The sequence below is a fragment of the Lithobates pipiens genome, unplaced genomic scaffold (assembly GCF_037356315.1).
Source record: "Lithobates pipiens isolate NorthernLeopardFrog02 unplaced genomic scaffold, aLitPip1_a1.2 Scaffold_23, whole genome shotgun sequence".
Taxonomy (NCBI): Eukaryota; Metazoa; Chordata; class Amphibia; order Anura; family Ranidae; genus Lithobates; species Lithobates pipiens.
The window spans coordinates 45,249,804-45,268,579 of NW_027507785.1; the positions used below are offsets into that span (position 1 = coordinate 45,249,804).

The 18,776-nt window shown below is 49.9% G+C and overlaps 1 protein-coding gene across 1 annotated transcript in view; it reads right to left on the reverse strand.

The window, feature by feature from the left end:
- Nucleotides 1-541: 541 nt before the first annotated feature.
- RAD54L2 (RAD54 like 2) overlaps nt 542-18,776 on the reverse strand; it is a 44,220-nt gene continuing 25,985 nt past the window's right edge. Inside the window, 16 exon segments of the mRNA XM_077451062.1 lie at nt 542-2,311; nt 2,313-2,710; nt 4,192-4,281; nt 6,024-6,113; nt 6,408-6,595; nt 8,210-8,268; nt 8,270-8,408; nt 9,273-9,447; nt 10,162-10,344; nt 10,347-10,378; nt 12,039-12,125; nt 14,081-14,203; nt 14,300-14,418; nt 15,121-15,363; nt 16,499-16,676; nt 18,327-18,669. Of these exon segments, the coding sequence (XP_077307188.1) occupies nt 1,898-2,311; nt 2,313-2,710; nt 4,192-4,281; nt 6,024-6,113; nt 6,408-6,595; nt 8,210-8,268; nt 8,270-8,408; nt 9,273-9,447; nt 10,162-10,344; nt 10,347-10,378; nt 12,039-12,125; nt 14,081-14,203; nt 14,300-14,418; nt 15,121-15,363; nt 16,499-16,676; nt 18,327-18,669 (2,861 nt within the window). The 3' untranslated portion in view covers nt 542-1,897.

Consider the following 18,776-nt stretch of genomic DNA (forward strand, 5'->3'; position numbering starts at 1 on the left):
AGGATGAGGCTGGTAAAGCTCTGTAGCTTTCTGACAGGTTTCCCCGTTTACGAATCTCCTACGGCAGGGGGGTGTCAAACTGGTGGCCCTCCAGCTGTTTTGAAACTACAAGTCCCATCATGCCTCTGCCTGTGGGAGTCATGCTTGTAACTGTCATCCTTGCAATGCCTCATGGGACTTTAGTTCCGCAACAGGCGGAGGGCCGCCAACAGGTGAAGGGCCGCCAGTTTGACACCTGTGTCCTACGGCATGGCTGTGGCCCTCCAGCTGTTGCAGAACTACAAATCCCATGAGGCTTAACAAGGCAGACAGTTGCAAGCATGACCCCCAATGGCAGAAGCATGATGGGACTTGCAGTTCCACAACAGCTGGAGGGCCACAGGTTGAGCGCTCATGTCCTACAAAGTAAAAAAAAAAGAAAAAATGTCAAAACCTTTCCAGCCACCGTTTAATACTATGCCCTCCATGTTACCTGCGTTTTTATGTATGGCCACTTAACGCTGCGATCTCCGGAGCTGACGGTCCGGTAGTTGCTACCGGCAACGGTTCTTAGTCCCAGAAAAATACTCTGCACATGTCGTATAATTTATTCCCTTCTGTCATTAACATGAAAACAAAGCGCACCGCCAGGGAGGAAACCACAGCACCCAATCAAATGTTGGATATTTAGCACTTCAGTGTTATCAGTGGTGATTGGTCACTGTGGCTTTTTTTTTTTTTTTTTTTAACGCTTCAAAAGTATACTTTTTTTTTTTTATTTAATTTTTTATTAATTTTATTCTGATGCACAGATTGCACTACAGTGACCTCTGCTCTCAACTGCAGTGCAATCAGTGCATCAACAAAAATAAAAATCCATTTAATGAGGCCAACGTCATCGAAATCTGAAGAAAAAAAAAACGCAGAGTGTGTAAAAAAAAAAAAAAACATTTACAGAAAATACATCAGATAAAACATCAAAAAGACCTGATTAAGTTAACCCCTTCACTGCAGGGTTGGGAGGGGGCGGGGGGAGGGGCTGTCACCACTGCAGAACAGATCCACCATTTTCTTTCTTTTTTTTCTTATTAATTATACATCGGACAACACATTTGGTAAAAGCGTCACCAGCTGGATGTCAATTAGCTGCTTTTGAACTGCGCACAAATATCTGCATCGGACGCGCCTGTTTTCCGAGTGAGCTACATGAATCCATATTAGGAAAAAAAAAAAAAAAAAATTTAATAAAAACTCCAATGTTTATCCCGCCCCCTTCCCGAGATAAAAAAACACCCAGGACAGATCCTAGAACTCAGACGCAAGCGTTGGCGTTCACCAGTTTTAAAAAGGCGATAACGCTGCCCCCCCCCCCCCCCCCCCCGTGAGGGGTTCCCGCCGCCGTCATCGCAGCGCTGTGTGCTCTTTAGGTTGCAGGAAGGAACCGCAATCCCGATACTCCGAGAGGATGATGCCGTCACCAGGATGCCTTCCAAACCAACGAGGTCAACGTCCAACACGACTCAACATGACATTCAATTCCGACAGCAAGGTGTTGGGGGGGGGGGGTAAAGTATTTTGGAGGTTCAAAAGCAGACGCTTGTTTTTTTTTTTTTTTTTTACATAGGATCCAGGGGAGGAAGTAGATCTGAAATTGCCCCCGTCCCCCCCAATTTGTTGTCCTCCCTATGTGGAATGACACGATGATGAAAAAAAAAAAAAAAATTGAGCTGGTTTTCCTGTGCTTGTTGGCCCAGCACCTTCTCCAAAAAAAAACGCGTCAGAAGGCTGCAGATTTTACCCCACAACCAAACTTTCTGGCACAGGTGACAACCAGTGCTGCTTTAGGGAGGGGGGGGGGAGGGAAGGTATATAGTTCTTCACCGGCCTTCTCCTAAACTGAAGTCCAAGGTCAACGATTTCACTTCCCTGTCACCTCCACCACGTCGTCGTCGTCTCTCCCGTCCTCGTCGCTCGACTCCGCTTCGGCTTCCCCCGAGGGAAGCGAGTGGGAGGTTGCTCCGCCGTTGGGGGACTGGTAGCTGGGCTGGGAGGAGAGGTAGCTTGGGAAGGTTGACGCGGCGCTGTTGCTCGACAGTCCCCGGTTGAGCACAGAAGAAGGGAACGGGGCGTACATCCGGGTTTGAGAGAGCAACGGTGGTGTATACGGGAGAGGGAAACTAGAGGGCAGCAAGTAAGGGGGCATGTTGGACGACGGGGCAGAAGAGGAGCCCGAACTGGGCGTCATGAGGGATTCTGGGGCAAGAGGAAGGCCTAGCTGTGGGTCTGAGAGTAAAGATGGCAGCTGAAAGGGGGAGGACCCGCTGCCGGCCCCCCATGTACAAAGAGTTTGCAGCTCTCGCCAAGCCGTGGTTCATCGAAGAAGGTGGCAATCCAAAACCTCCCAAGCCGGGGTAACCATACTGTGAATAGGGGTGTCTCTTGGAGGAGGAGGAGGAGGACCAAAGGCCTAGCTGGTCAGGTGGCTCTTTGCGTTTTCTGGGCAGCGTTCTGGGAGCTTGGTTCATACTCTGAGGTTGGATCATGGGGTTGGGAAGCTGGGGTGCGCTGTTGGAGCCTCGAGAACCCCCCGAATCTCTGTACTGCTGCAGCTCGCCCAGAATCTGTGGACTGTCGGGGGAGGTCGGTCGCTGTGGCTCATCCTTCTCTTGGGTGGGGGGGCTTGAAGCATGGCGACCATTGCTCATGTACGAACCTGGCTGAGACTGGGGACCTAGGAGAAAATAGAACAGAACTGTTGTAAAAAAAAAGTAGCAATTAACAAAACGCTTCCACCTAAAAAGGTAGACAGTTGAACCCCTTGGAGACAAGGCCTTTTCTGACATTTTTTTGTGTAAACGATCGGTATTTTTTGCTAGAAAATTTCTTACAACCCCTAAACAATATACACATACATATACATATATATATATATATATATATATATATATATATATATATATATATATATATATATATATATATATATATATATATATTTTTTTTTTTTTTTAAGCAGAGGCCCTAGAGAATAAATTGGTGAATGTTGCAATTTGCGCTTATTTTAAACGCTTTTTTGAATTTTAATGCACAAAACACAACCGATTGGTAGAATTTAAACCACCCCCCATCCGCACTATAGCCTAAAGATGCCTGCAGCGCGGACCTAATTTGCCGGGAGGGCGTCTATGGACATCCTCCCGTGCTCAAGTGGCCTGCGCGCCCCCTGCAGGGCGAACACGGCGCGCTCTGTGATCAGCGAGTCTATGAGACTGGGCGCATCACAGATCAGAGTGAGGGGTCGATCTCGACCCTTTACCCTGTGATCAGCTGTCAGCCAATGACAGCTGATGATGTGATGTAAACAGAGCTGCTAGTTGTGATAGGGACATCGGTCCCGATCGTGGAGAGGCTCTGCAGAGAGCTTTTGTGGCCACCAGAGCCACCTACCAGTGCCCACAAGCGTCACCTACCAGTGCCCACCAGCTCCACCTACCAGTGCCCACAAGCGCCACCTCACCAGTGCTGCCCATCAATACCAGTGTCATCCAACAGTGCCACCTATCAATGTCACCAATCGGTGCCTCATCACCAGTGCTGCCCATCAATACCACCTAGCAGTGCCCATCAGTGCCACCCATCAGGGCAGTCTTATCTGTGCTCATCAAATCACAAATCCCCCCCCCCCCCAATCCCTCTGAGCACAAATTCTTCTTCCCCTGCCCAAATTTCCCCTCCTAGCACAAATAACCCCCCCGCCCCCACCCCCAAAAAAAAAAAAACATTTCCCCCTCCTCCCTCTACCATATCACCTCTTCTAGCACAAATCCTCTTCCCCCATCCCAACACAAATCCCCCTAAATCACCACTTCTAAACACATTCCTCCAAATTTCCCCTCCTAACACAATTCTAAACCCCTGCTGGGACCCCCCCCCCCCCCCCAAAAAAAAATGTGCTCATCGTTTCCAGTTTCCTATATCATAGAGGAGATCAGAGCCGGTCTCTGTTTGCCTCTATGATCACAAGTGGAAGAATTCTGCTCAGAGAAGCAAACACAAAATTAACATGCTGCATGTAGCCGAATTTTAACCCAGGCCATAATGCCTGCTCCCTCTATTGGATTCATTTATATTGATTACACAAACTCCAGTGTCTTTCTAATGCATGCTCCTGGTCAGCCACAGCGATCGGTAAATCTAGAAGTAACGGCTTACCTAGAGGTGGAGGACGCCGAGATTCTGAACTCTTCTTACTGCTAGACCGAATGGCAAATATCCTCCCATCACTGGTGCGAATGTACGTTCCTGTGCACAGAAATAAAATAAAACGATGAGTACGGTAAATTAAGAATATAGGGAAACTGTGACATGTGCTCTCCTTGCACTAGGCTGGTGGACACAGCGGGAGCCAATCACAGCAGGTCTGGTGGACACAATGTACGCCGGGGGGGGGGGCCCGCCGATCGTTCTGAGGGGAGGCAGAACCTATGTAAACAAGGCAGATCGCCGTTCTTCCAGAGGGGAAAACTGAGATCTTGTGTTCCTCCTAAGTGGGAACATGGATCTCTGTTTTCTGCCCCCCCCCCCCCCCCAGTCAAAACACCTCCCACATAGTTAGTAAGGGCAGTGATGGCGAACCTTGCCACCCCAGATGTTTTGGAACTACAATTCCCATGATGCTCATGCAATGTGGTTGAGCATCAAAGAAAATGTAGTTCCGAAACATCTGGGGTCCCAATGTTCTCCATCAGCGCTATAGGGTCACACTTAACCCTTTGATCTCCCCTGATGTTAACCCCTTCCCTGCCAGTGTCATTAGTACAGTGACAGTCCTTTTTTTTTAGCACTGATCGCTGTAATAATGTCACTGGTCCCCCCAAAAAAAGTGTCAAAAGTAAGGTGTCCGATTTGTCTGCCGCAATGTCGCAGTCCCGCTAATAAAAATCGCTGATTGCCACCTTTACTATTTAAAAATAAAAAATGGATAAAAATATCCCATAGTTTGCACAAAGCAATCAATATACACTTATTGGGATTTCTTTTTACCAAAAGTAGCAGAATACATATTGGCCTAAACTGATGAGAAAATTAGATTTTCTAACATTTTTTAAAAAAATTTATTTATTGGGTGTGTTTTATAGCAGAAAGTAAAAAAAAAAAAAAAAAATATATATATATATATATATATATATATATATATATATATATATATAAAATAAATATATTTATATATATATATATATATATATATATATATATATATATATATATATATATATATATATATTATTATTATTTTTTTTCTAAATTGTCGCTCTTTTTTTGTTTATAGCGCAAAAAAATAAAAACCGTAGAGGTGATCAAATACCACCAAAATAAATCTCTATTTGTGGGGAAAAAAAAAGGACATCAATTTAATTTTGGGTACAGCGTGGCACGACCGCGCAATCGTCAGTTAAAATAACGCAGTGCTGCATCGCAAAAAATGGCCTGGTCAGGAAGAGGGGTAAATCTTCCAGGGCTGTGAAGTGGTTAAGTCACCCTAGCCATGCAAGTACCTGAATTTAACCCGTTGTCAGCCGCTTGCAGTTCCGGTACAGCAGAGCTCAGACTGAGTTAGTGAGGAGGAGCAGCACAAGGAGCAAATCGGGAGTACTGCAGTGCTCAAGTGCAAAAAAAACAAAACAAAAAAAAAAAAAAAAACATGCCGATAGGAGGAGAGAACAGAGTGGCAAAGCAAGCAAAGTCCGCTGCTTCTCCTTTCCCCTATCCAATCACAGGCTGGGGGAGGGACAAGACCTGCAAGTGTTACTGGACTGCAGCAGACAAAATTCAACTCTCTTCCCCTGCTGGAGAGAGCTGTGCTGTGTAATTCTCAGGACTGGATGGACAGAAATACAAAATTCTTTGTCTGGTAAAGCTGCTCTGGGATATATTTTATCCGTGTGTTTTATTGCATAAGGATGAGATGGCTTCTGGCTGGTTACATTTTGAAAGAGGCGCCATCATCTTTCATTTGCCCCCCCCCCCCCCCCGGGATCACTTACCCTTTGTGCCGCGGATGACATGAATGCTCTCTCCTGCACTGATCCGAGCCTGCACGTCTGTAGATGTCGTCATTCCGGGAATAACAATATCTAAACGAGACAGAAAAGTAGAGAACAATCCTGGTAAACCAAAGTTCATTTACAAACACTGACCGGGGCATTTATAATGCACACCGACTGGCTGCCAGTTTGTTCTCTGAATGCCGAAGCGATTGATCTGGCGGAATGGCGAATGTGTAGAGACTAGCTCTTTTCACCAAGAATGGGGTATTTTATGGGGTATTTTTAACACAATGTACATAATGATGTTTGATTTTTTATTCTTTTATTGGAGGTTCTTTAATTGGGGGGGAGGGGGGGGGTGTAAGGGACGGTTCTGCTCACCTGTGGTGGTTACCACCTTCTGTACAAGGACACCTGCCCGTTGTAGATAGTTGACCGGGAAGTTAAAGGGATGGAGAGAACCAGACGCGGATCCGGCGGGCATGTGCCTTGGCATCATGGGGATTGGGGTGGATTGTAGAGGTCGGACGCTGGCCACAGGCCTGTCATCACCCTTCATCAGAGCGCGCCTGTATGGGAGAGAGATACATAGTCATGGCACCATTACCATAAAGGTACAAAACACCATGTGGACCACCACACATCACCAAAACTCACCACTGAAATCTCCCCTCCCACTCACAAACACTACCCACCTCCGCTGCCCATCCTACCCATTTATTAGCCACCACTGCTGCCAACTCTCCCCCGATTAGTCACCATTTCTGCCCCTTCCCTCCCACAACTCATCACCACTGCCACCCACCAATGCCATCCTTTCCTGCCACTGCCTCACAGTCTCCCTGCCACTCCCACCACTTCCGCCCACTGTCCTTGCCACTCCCACCACTGCCACCCACTGTCACCACTGCCGCCCACTCTCCCTGCCACTCCCACCACTGCCGCCCACTCTCCCTGCCACTCCCACCACTGCCGCCCACGCTCCCTGCCACTCCCACCACTGCCGCCCACGCTCCTGCCACTCCCACCACTGCCGCCCACGCTCCTGCCACTCCCACCACTGCCGCCACGCTCCCTGCACTCCCACCACTGCCGCCCACGCTCCATGCCACTCCCACCACTGCCGCCCACTGTCACCACTGCCGCCCACTCTCCCTGCCACTCCCACCACTGCCGCCCACTCTCCCTGCCACTCCCACCACTGCCCGCCCACGCTCCCTGCCACTCCCACCACTGCCGCCCACGCTCCATGCCACTCCCACCACTGCCGCCACCGCTCCATGCCACTCCCACCACGGCCACCCACTGTCACCACTGCCGCCCACTCTCCCTGCCACTCCCACCACTGCCGCCCACTCTCCCTGCCACTCCCACCACTTCCGCCCACTCTCCCTGCCACTCCCACCACTGCCACCCACTGTCACCACTGCCGCCCACGCTCCCTGCCACTCCCACCACTGCCGCCCACGCTCCCTGCCACTCCCACCACTGCCGCCCACGCTCCCTGCCACTCCCACCACTGCCGCCCACGCTCCCTGCCACTCCCACCACTGCCGCCCACGCTCCCTGCCACTCCCACCACTGCCGCCCATGCTCCCTGCCACTCCCACTCCCGCCACTGCCGCCCACGCTCCCTGCCACTCCCCGCCCATGCTCCCTGCCACTCCCACCACTGCCGCCCACTCTCCCTGCCAATCCCACCCTCCCTCCCTGCCACTCCCACCACTGCTGCCCACTCTCCCTGCCACTCCCACCATTGCCGCCCACTCTCCCTGCCAATCCCACCACTGCCGCCCACTCTCCCTGCCAATCCCACCATTGCTGCCACTCTTCCTGTCCTGCCCACTCTTCCTGTCACTCACTGCCAATTCTAACAGTGACTCGCCACTATTACCCATGTCCCTCCCTGCCTGTCATCACCGCTGCCACCCCCTCTCTGCCACCCACTCTCCCTCCACTCACTAAAGTCGCCCACCCTCCCTCCCAGTCACTCAAGCTGCCACCCTTCCCTCCCCTTCTCCTTCCAGTCACTCGCCACAGCTGCCACCCACCCATCACCTCCTACCCTCCCTCCAGTCACTCACCACTGCCGCCCACCCACCCTTCCAGTTGCTCATCACTCTCACCTGTCCACCCTCCTAGTCACCACCGCTGCTTCCATTCCCTCCCTTCCTACTACTCACCAATTCCTCTGGCTGAACGCCGGGATATTGCCCATGCTGTGGTCTGGGGCAGGGTAATAATTGCGTGTAGGACGGTCGCGTGTATGGCACAGAGGCCCGCTTCTCTTCCTCATAACTGCGCTTTGCTGCCTTCTTCTCTGCCAGTGTCAGTTTTTGTTCTTTGCGGTCCAGGAGAAGGGACTCATGCTGGAAGGGATTCCTGCAAACAAGAAAAAAAAAAATTTGTATATTGCATGTGTGTGTGTGTGTGTGTGTGTGTGTGTGTGTGTGTGTGTGTGTGTGTGTGTGTGTGTGTGTGTGTAGATGAAGACTCTGTACGAGTTGAAACGCGTTGAGGTGTTGGTACAGACTAAGGCCGCGTACACACGAGAGGATTGTCCGTCCAACTTAGTCCGCTGAACCGTGTTTCAGCGGACAGTCCGCTCGTGTGTGGGCTTCAGCTGACTTTTTCAGCGGACAGTCTGACGAACCAAGTCTTACGGAATTTCCGTAATTTTGTCCATCCCAAACTTGGTTTCAGCGGACAGTCCGCTCGTGAGTAGGCAAGTTGGACGACTAAGTATGGCGCATGCTCAGAAAGGATTTACACGGCGAAGGTTGCATTGCTGTGTATTGGACGTCGTATTTCTAGTCCGTCGTACGTGCTGTACACGTCATCGCGCACGCTTTCAGCGGACTGTCTGTTCATCGTGTGTGGTCAAGTCCGTTCATTCAAAAGTTGGACGGACTGTCCGTCGGATTGTCTGACGAACTCAGTTGGGCAGACAATCCGCCCGTGTGTACGCGGCCTTATACTGAGGATCTCATATGACGGAATGAACATGCTATATAAAAACCCTTGATGTAATTGATTGCAATCTTTTAAACTGCGTCACGATTTACATTTTTCAATTGTTAACTAGTAAAGTGTTACATTTTTATACCAAGAATCTTAAATATGTTTTTTTTGGTACTTTTTTCATTCAATGTTTGCATACAATAAACTGATTGGTTGCTATATGTCCCTGCACGACCTCTTTGCTTTCTGCAGGAAAAAAAAAAAAAAAGTCTGTCAGTGACGAACCTTGGTGATCAGATGGGGAACATATCACAGGCCTTCTGTAAGACCGTTTCTGAAAACCTGGCAGAGTCCAAGTGTTGTTTCGTGAGATCCGGCTCCTCCTCCACAAAATGCAGAAGGTTTTCAACCTCACGGCGGGTGAAATTCATCTCGGGGTTCAGATCATCAACAACGCGGTCTGGAGACAAGCAAGATGGAGTAAAAGACATTTCCAGCATGGACACCCGTGTTTTACAGCCAGGTACAGTAACCCCCTTTCACCTGACACTCCCCCCCCCCCCCCCCCCCAACACCATGAACAGCCTTCCCCTCTTACCCCGACATCCCCTGACCCCCCCCCCCCTCCACCCCCATGAACAGCCTTCTCCTCTCACCCGAGATCCCCCCAACACCATGTACAGCCTTCCCGCTCACCTGACCATTCCCCTCCCCCCACCCCCAACACCATGTATAGCCTTCCCGCTCACCTGACATTTCCTGCCCCCCCCCACCACCATGTACAGCCTTCCCGCTCACCTGACATTCCCCACCAACACCACGAACAGCCTTCCCCTCTTACCCGACATCCCCTGCCCCCCCCCCCCCAATTAACAGCCTTCCCCTCTCACCTGAGATTCCCCCCCCCCCCCAACACTATGAACAGCCTTCATGCTCACCTGACATTCCCCACCAACTCCCCGCTCCCCCCAACAGCCTTCCCCTCTCACCCGAGATCCCCTCCCAACACCATCAACAGCTTTCCCTCCTTACCTTACCTAACAGCCTTCATGCTAACCTGACATTCCCCACCAACCCCCCCCCCCCCCCCCCAACACCATGAACATCCTTCTCCTCTCACCTGAGTTCCCCCCCCCCCCCCCCCCCAACACCATGAACGGCGTCCCCCACTCACCTGACATCCCCTGCTTGGTGATCTGGCGATCGTAGATCTTCCGCTCCAGGGTGTAATCAGACCACAGGCGGTATATATGACAAGGCTTTCTCTGCCCGTATCGGTATACGCGGCACACGGCCTGAGCGTCGTGACACGGGTTCCAGGAAGCATCGAACACCACCACTCTGTTCGCCCCGATAGATTGACACCGAGGCAGCCCGCTCTGGAAGACAAGTTATGATGTGAGCAATTGAGGATACAGTGAAAGGCCCTTTCCCCCTCCAAATATATATATATGTTTGTATATAGATGTTTAAACCCATTCCCAGCCAGTGTCACACAAATTTCACAGTAACCATGAGATAAAGCAAAGTTCAATTAATTTATCCCATTGCTTTGCAAATCTATGTGCACTACAAACTGTATGATTGAATCAGTTCTGAGATCGCCGTTTTACTAACCTGACAGCTTATTCTAAATAGGAAACCTTCATTTTGTTTGCAAGTATTAAAGATTCTAACTACCAGCGAGAATGAGTCCTTACATTTAAAGAGCACCTGTCATTTCAGATCCATCATGGCAGCGCCCGTTAGCTGGCATCCACTCACCTGCTGCCGCCACCTCCCTCCCCTTGTTGTGTCACTGCCACATCACCAGCCGTCCCATTAAAGTGAATGCCAAAACAAGCCAATGCCAAAACTCATTGCAACCTGAACAGTGCCAATCTGCAGCCTTGCCCATCATCGCAGCCTAATCCGTGCCCATCTGCAGCCTTGCCCATCATCGCAGCCTAATCCGTGCCCATTTGCAGCCTTGTCCATCATCGCAGCCTAATCTGTGCCCATCTGCAGCCTTGCCCATCATCGCAGCCTAATCTGTGCCCATCTGCAGCCTTGCCCATCATCGCAGCCTAATCCGTGCCCATCTGCAGCCTTGCCCATCATCGCAGCCCAATCCGTGCCCATCTGCAGCCTTGCCCATCATCGCAGTCTAATCAGTGCCCATCTACAGCCTTGACCATAATTGCAGCCTAATCAGTGCCCATCTGCAGCCTTCCTTATAATTGCAGCCTAATCAGTGCCCATCTACAGCCTTCCTTATAATTGCAGCCTGATCAGTGCCAACCTGCAGGCTTGCCCATCATTGTAACCTAATCAGTGCCCATCTACAGCCTTGCTCATAATTGCAGCCTGATCAGTGCCCATCTGCAGCCTTGCCCATAATTGCAGCCTAATCAGTGCCCATCTGCAGCCTTGCCCATCATTGCAGCCTAATCAGTGCTCACCTAAAGCCCTGCCCATAATTGCAGCCTAATCAGTGCCAATCTGCAGCCTTTCTCATCATTACAACCTAATCACTGCCCATCTGCAGCCTTGCCCATAACTGCAGCCTAATCCGTGCCCATCTGCAGCCTTGTCTATGCTGAGATAGACAGAGCCGGATCTCCTGTGTACTCGGCTCGGCATCAAACCCAGTCCTGCCCCTTGGCTCGGCTCCTATGATGGACATAACATCGGTCCAATGCCGGGACATCAACGCTAGGAGCCGTCCAGGGGGCGGGACTGCGAGCCAAGCAGAGCCGAGTACACAGGAGATTACGGCTCTGTGATTCGGTGTCGCTCGTTCCCTCCTTCCCCTCCAAGGCAGCCCCATATCTACGTATAACACGCACAAACGATTTTCCACCTATTTTAAGGGGGGGGGGGGGGGGGGTGTTATACACCGATAAATACGGTAATCACTTTTTTAGCAAGTGCCAAATCTACAGGGCAGCAGATTTTATGACACTGAAATTATTGTTTGAGGGGCATTTCTGAAAATACCACGATACGAGGAAAGTGCAAATCTGAGAATCGGAGACGCTTCTGAACAAGTCACTCACCGGGTGGAGAGCAAAAAACAGCCACACGTGCTCGTTACTGGGGTCATTAAACTGGTTTATTAATCTTTCCCTTTCTGACGCCGATGTGCTCCATCCAGACCTAAAAGAAAAACACAACAAACATCATTGGATGAGGCACAGAATACACATCTAGGGGAAGCTCTGCAGACTGAACACGGCCATCTCTACCCGATGTGTTCACATATATTACCGCAGCAATCACTTCGACTGGACAGAAGAGGTTTTCCCTTCTCCAGATCTGCACCATCCAACCAGCTGCTGGATTAGTAAATAAGCGGAGACGGCAAAAAGATGGAACCCGGCTCATCTCCGGAGAAGTGAGTGCCATCCATTATAAAGACATAAGCAGCAATGGAGTAATCACTGCACTGCCAGGAGGACATCAGATACTCACCGGACACTTTTTAGGTACACCCGTTCAATTTCTTGGTAATACAAATTGCTAAATCAGCCAATCACACGGCAGCAACTCAATGCACTTAGGCATCTAGACGTGGTGAAGATGACTGGCTTAAGTTGAAACCGAGCATCAGAATGGGGGAAGAAAGGGGATTGAAGTGACTTTGGACGTGGCGTGGTTTGTTGGTGGCAGACGGGCCGGTCTGAGTATTTCTGGGATTTTCACACACAACCATCTCTTTGGGCTTACAGAGAATGGTGGGAAAGGAGAAAATATCCAGTGAGCGGCATTTTGTGTGGAGAAAAATGCCTTGTTGAGGTCAGAGGAGAATGGGCAGACTGGTTCCAGATGATAGAAAGGCAACAGTAAACTCAAATAACCTCTCGTTACATCCAAGGTATGCAGAATACCATCTCTGAACACACAACACAGCCAACCTTGAAGCAGATGGGCTACAGCAGCAGAAGACCACACCGGGTGCCACTCCCTGTCGCTAAGGACGGGAAACTGAGGCTACAATTGGCACAGGATCACCAACATTGCACTATAGAAGATTGGAAAAACGTTGCCTGGTCTGATGAGTCGGGATTTCAGCTGCGACATTCAGATGGGGGGGGGTCAGAATTTGGCGCATGGATCCATCCTGCCTTGTATCACCGGTTCAGGCTGGTGGTGGGGGTGTAATGGTGTGGGGGGTGTGAGATCAACCGGTTCAGGGCTGGTGGTGGGGGTGTAATGGTGTGGGGGATGGGGTATCACCGGTTCAGGCTGGTGGTAGGGGTGTAATGGTGTGGGGGTGTGAGATCACCGGTTCAGGCTGGTGGTGGGGGTGTAATGGTGTGGGGGATGGGGTTCACAGGTTCAGCTGGTGGGTGGGGGTGTAATTGTGGGGGGGATGGGGTATCACCGGTTCAGGCTGGTGGTGGGGTGTAATGGTGGGGGGGATGGGTATCACGGTTAGGCTGGTGGTGGGGGTGTAAATGGTGTGGGGGATGGGGTATCAGCTGGTCAGGCTTGGTGGTGGGGGTGTAATGGTGTGGGGGGGATATTTTCTTGACACACTTTGGGCCCCTTAGTACCAATTGATGGTTTAATCACCACGGCCCCCCTGAGTATTGTTGCTGACCATGTCCATCCCTTTTATGACTACAGTGTCCCCCATCTTCTGATGGCTCCTCCCAGCAGGATAATGCCCCATGTCACAAAGCTCCGATCATCTCACCACTGGACAATGAGGTCCCTGTCCTCCAATGGCCTCCACACTCACCACATCTCATCCAATAGAGCGCCTTTGGGGATGTGTGGAACAGAAGATCGGCATCATGGATGTGCAGCTGACAAATCTGCAGCAACTGTGTGATGTTATCATGTCACTATGGAGCAAAATCTCTGAGGAACGTTTCTAACACCTTATTGTATCTATGCCACCAAGAATGAAGGCCAAAGAGGGTCCAACCCACTACTAGCAAAGGGGGGCCTATGTACAGGCCAGGTAAGCTGTAAAAGGCACACAAAGAACAGCAACAAGCCTATAGAAGCGGTCCAGTCATATATATGTCAGGTAAGGTATAAAGACACCCAATAACTGACTGAGCACATTCCCCCCCCCCCTCCCCCCCAGAGAGAGAGATCACTTACGGTAATAGTTGAGATTTCGGACCCAGGTCTGACTCTCCTGACCCTCAGTTCCAGGCCGCACCGGCATTGGTCTATTCACTAAAAACTCCTCCATGATGGAGAGGGTAGACAGGCTCTGACTGCAAAGGAGAAGATGCTGTTACTCTAGACTGCCCAGGATATTTATACAGCCCCCCCCCCACCCCAGCATACCTGGGGCAGGTCAGGTCACTCACCTGAAGACGAGGATCTTATCACCCAGTTTCATGCTCTCCTCGATCAGGTGAAAAAGCAGCACCATTTTCGGGGAGTTCTGCAGCTGGCCCGGCTGGTAGTCAAACATAATTTCTTTGGCCTGCAGCATCAGGAGAGGAAAGGTGTGAGCAGACAGGCTGAAAATTGGAAGCCTAGAGAAGACTGATCTTCAGGTTCAAAATTTGCAAATGGTGATGGAAACATATACTAGTTTGCAGGTGTTTATTATGGATAAAACTAAAAAGATAAAAAAAAGTTGACAGAACTCAATAGCTCAAGCTGTAATAGAGACACAAACGTATTTTTTGCTATATAATTACTTAGAACCCCTAATTATATATATATATATATATATATATATATATATATATATATATATATATATATATATATATATATATATATATATATATATATATTTTTTTTTTCCTAGCAGAGACCCTAGAAAATAAAATGGCGATTGTTGGAAAATTTTATGTCACGTGGTATTTGCGCAGCTGTCTTTCAAATGCAATTTTGTTTGGAGAAAGATACACATTCATTCATTCAAAATAAAAACAGTAAAGTTAGCCCAATTTTTTTATACAACGTGAAAGATAAATGTTAAGCCGAGTAAATAGATACCAAACATGTCACACTTTGAAATTGCGCCCGCTCGTTGAATGGTGACAAACTACAATACTAAAAAATCTCCATAGGCGACACTTTAAAAATGTCTACATTTACACATGTGGAAAACAACGCACCTCTAAAAAGGTCTATATGCGGTCTAAGACAGGCCTGCGTGCTTCTTTGTACTCACCCACTCATAGGTAACTACTTGATTGGCTCTCTCTTGGTTTGGGTTCAGGGGCAGGCCCTGCAGGAGCCTGCTATTGGCTGCTTCTCCCATAACCGCGGCCAGGGTTCCAGGCTCGGCCTTGACCTTCGTATTCTGAGATTGGCATCGGGTATTGGTAGCTAGATCATCCACATCCAAATCCTGCTCGTTGGCAAGATTCTCCTTCTGAAGAGCCTCGTACAGAACGTCTGGATGGTTCCAGATCTGAAACGGAAGTAGAAGAATTTACACTCGTGCTTAAAAAGTGTTCCTAAACCTAAAAATGTTTTATTTTTGTTTACCTTAAAAGCGGTAGTAAACCGCCGAAACCCCCCTCCCCCCAAAAAAGCCCCCTGCAAGACAATAGCATAATGTGCTAGTATGCATCGCATACTAGCACATTATGAAATACTTACCTTAGAACGAAGCTCCTGCAGCTTGCCCCATCACCGTTGAGGGGGGCCGACATGTTCCCTCTGCGTTTCTTCCGGGGTCGGGAGCTCCGGCGCTGCGAGTGGCATGCGTGCGGGAGTCCTCCGTTCTGGCACGACCCACCGGACCTTCAGCTCGCACGCGCCGCTGACATCATACATGAAGGGCAAATATCTCCTAAACCAGTGATGGCAAACCTTGGCACCCCAGATGTTTTGGAACTAAATTTCCCACAATGCTCATGCACTCTGCAGTGTAGTTGAGCATCATGGGAAATGTAGTTCCAAAACATCTGGGGTGCCAAGGTTCGCCATCACTGTCCTAAACCATGCAGGTTTAGGAGATATTCATTTTACCTACAGGTAAGCCTCATTATAGATAGAAAAAGGGGGGACATCAGGACCGCTTCTGGCTGACGCGATTCACGGCGGATTCTTCCTCTGTGGCTTCCCTCCTCCTTCCCTCGGCGGCCAATATGATCGCTTCTCCTCCCAGTTGTGCGACAATAGAAAATGAATATTCACTATTGTCTTCTCCGATTCTCCTCCCGGCCGATCAGGAAGCAGGTCCTGACATCCGATTGGCCAGTAGGAGAATCAGGGAGACAATAGCGAATATTAATTCGCTATTGTCACACAACTGGGTGGGCCTGGGGGGGCGCAGTGCTCTGTCCCGAGCCCACCCTTTTTTGAAGCCAATCAGATCATCGGGCTCTAATCATGTGCTTCCAATGGGGGTTTTTTTTTTTTTTTTTAATTCATGCGTCCGGCGCCCTGCATGTAGATTAGGGGCTTGGCGCATGGACTGGGGGGGGGGGGGGGGTGGGGGTCAGCCACTGGTACAGATTGGAAGCAAGTTCTGCTAGAATTCATTACCTATTTTAGTGTAACATAGGGTCATCTGTATGACAGAGAGAAGACCGGCTCACCTTACAGCACACGCAGAACGCCTTCAGCGGATTCAGCCCCAGCCAACCGCTATTCCCGGCATCCCGGAATCGGTTCATGAACTCCGTGTAGAGGTCCCGCTGGATGGGGGACAGACGCACCAGGATGACGTGTTCCTCTTTGGATGGTAGCTGGGTCCTCAGAACTGTATGTCCCCGTCTACACACCAAGGGGGGGAGAAAGGGACAGATTGAACAAATTTGTGTTTTTCAGAGGCAGAAAAACAGCTTCAGATATATAGAGAAGCCGTTCTGTTCAGTTAATAAGTAATGTGTGCTGAATAGTCCCCCCACAAGCTGAAAACTTAAAGAACGCCTGTCATGAGATAAACATGGTGGCTGCCACTACTGACTACTCCTTCCCGGGAGATCTGGGTGCCTCGGTCGACCTGGGAGATCTGTGTGCCACCACTCACCTGGGAGTTCTAGGTGCCCCCCCCCCCCCCCCCCCCCGCCCACCAGCGAGTTCTGCGAGCCCCTTGATCACCTGGGAGTTCTGAGTGCTCACCTGGGAGATCTCGGGACCCCCCCACCCACCTGAGAGATCATGGTGCCACCAGCCAGGGCAGTTAGGCTGATGAAGAAGCGTGTAGGCCTCGAAATGTGTTCCCCAATTGCGCACATGTGAGGAATTACGTCAGGGGGAGGAAGCTCCTAGGACCATGGCGGAACTTCCGGGTATCAGACATTGCACAGGGGATCTCACATCAGCACCGGTGTCCAGCTCCACTCCTCAAGCCTGTGGCCAGGACTGGATGGGTCCCATCTAAGGGTATATGCTTCCCGATCACACCGTAGCACTGCTTAAACCTCTTCCCTCCCACCCCCTCTGCTCCTTTTTATCCTATGGAGTGCATTTTTGTATTGTATATTTATAATAAATACTGTTTACAGTTTGCATTGTTTAGGATAATGTGATCAAGCTCTTACCTGATTTTGTGTGGCATATAATCTGTGTGAATTTATAATAAAGTCAGTTACAGTTTGCACCTAAGCTAGTGTCTAGGTGGGTGCAGTTCTCAGCTATAATACCAGTGGAGGAAGCTGCATCTTGAGGGAAGGACCCAAGCTTGGTGCCAGGTGGTCCGTCACAGTACAACTTTAAAGAACGCCTGTCATGAGATAAACATGGAGGCTGCCACTGCTGACTATTCCTTCTGATAGTGCCCACCTGTGAGATTTGGGTGCCAATGCCCACCTGGGAGATCTTGGGAGCCCCCTCACTCACCAGTGATCTCTGTGAGCCCCTTGCACACCTGGGAGTTCTGGGTGCCCACCTGGGAGATATTGAAACCTCCACTCACCTAAGAGATCCCGGGTGCCACCACCCATGGCAGTTAGGCTGATAAAAAGGCGTGTATGCCTCGAAATGTATTCCTCGACCTTGCACGTTCAAGGAGTTACATCAGGTGGAGGAGGCTCCTAGGTTCGCGGCTGAATTTCTGGGTATCGGACACTGTACAGGGCATCTCAGATCAGCACCAGTGTCCAGCTCCACTCCTCCTCAAGCCTGTGACCAGGAGTGAATGGTTCCCATCTAAGGGTGACGGCTTCCAGCTTCCTGATCACACTGTAGCAACTCTTACCCCCCTGCTCCACTTTATCCTAGTGAGTGAATTTTTGTTTTGTATATTCATAATAAACTTAATGATTTTATACTTATACCCAGATCTCCCAACCGGCAGATCTGGGTGTTCCCACCCATTTGGGAGATCTGGGTGTCAGAGTGGTACCCACCTTGTAATAGTAGGACAGGTATTCTCACATTTCACCACCTAAACCGAAAAAATTCCAGCAATGTGGACCTTACCTTTGCACAAAACCCTCCAGCAGGCTGTGAAGAACGTGGCTGCGGTATCTCATCAGTCGCTTGTCCTGGGGGGTGCTGTCCATACACTGTCCGTTCAGGATTGGCCGCTCGAACATGTTGCTGAACTCTTGCCGCGTACCCAGAAAATCAGGCCGCACAAAGTCTACCATGCACCAGTACTCGATAAGATTGTTCTGCAGCGGATAACCCGTTAGCACCACCCGCCGCCGTGAGCGAATGTTCTTCAAGGTTTGAGAGGTGCTGGCATGACAGTTCTTTATCCGGTGACCTTCATCACAGATGACGACATCCGGGCCCGGCCTGGACAAAGCCTTCTCTATTCCTGAAGCAGAACAGAGAGTATGGGATTACGGATATAGAAAGTAGACCTTCCATCTATTATGGTTTACTAACTCTACTCAACTTTACTTATAGGGAACATTTAGAACT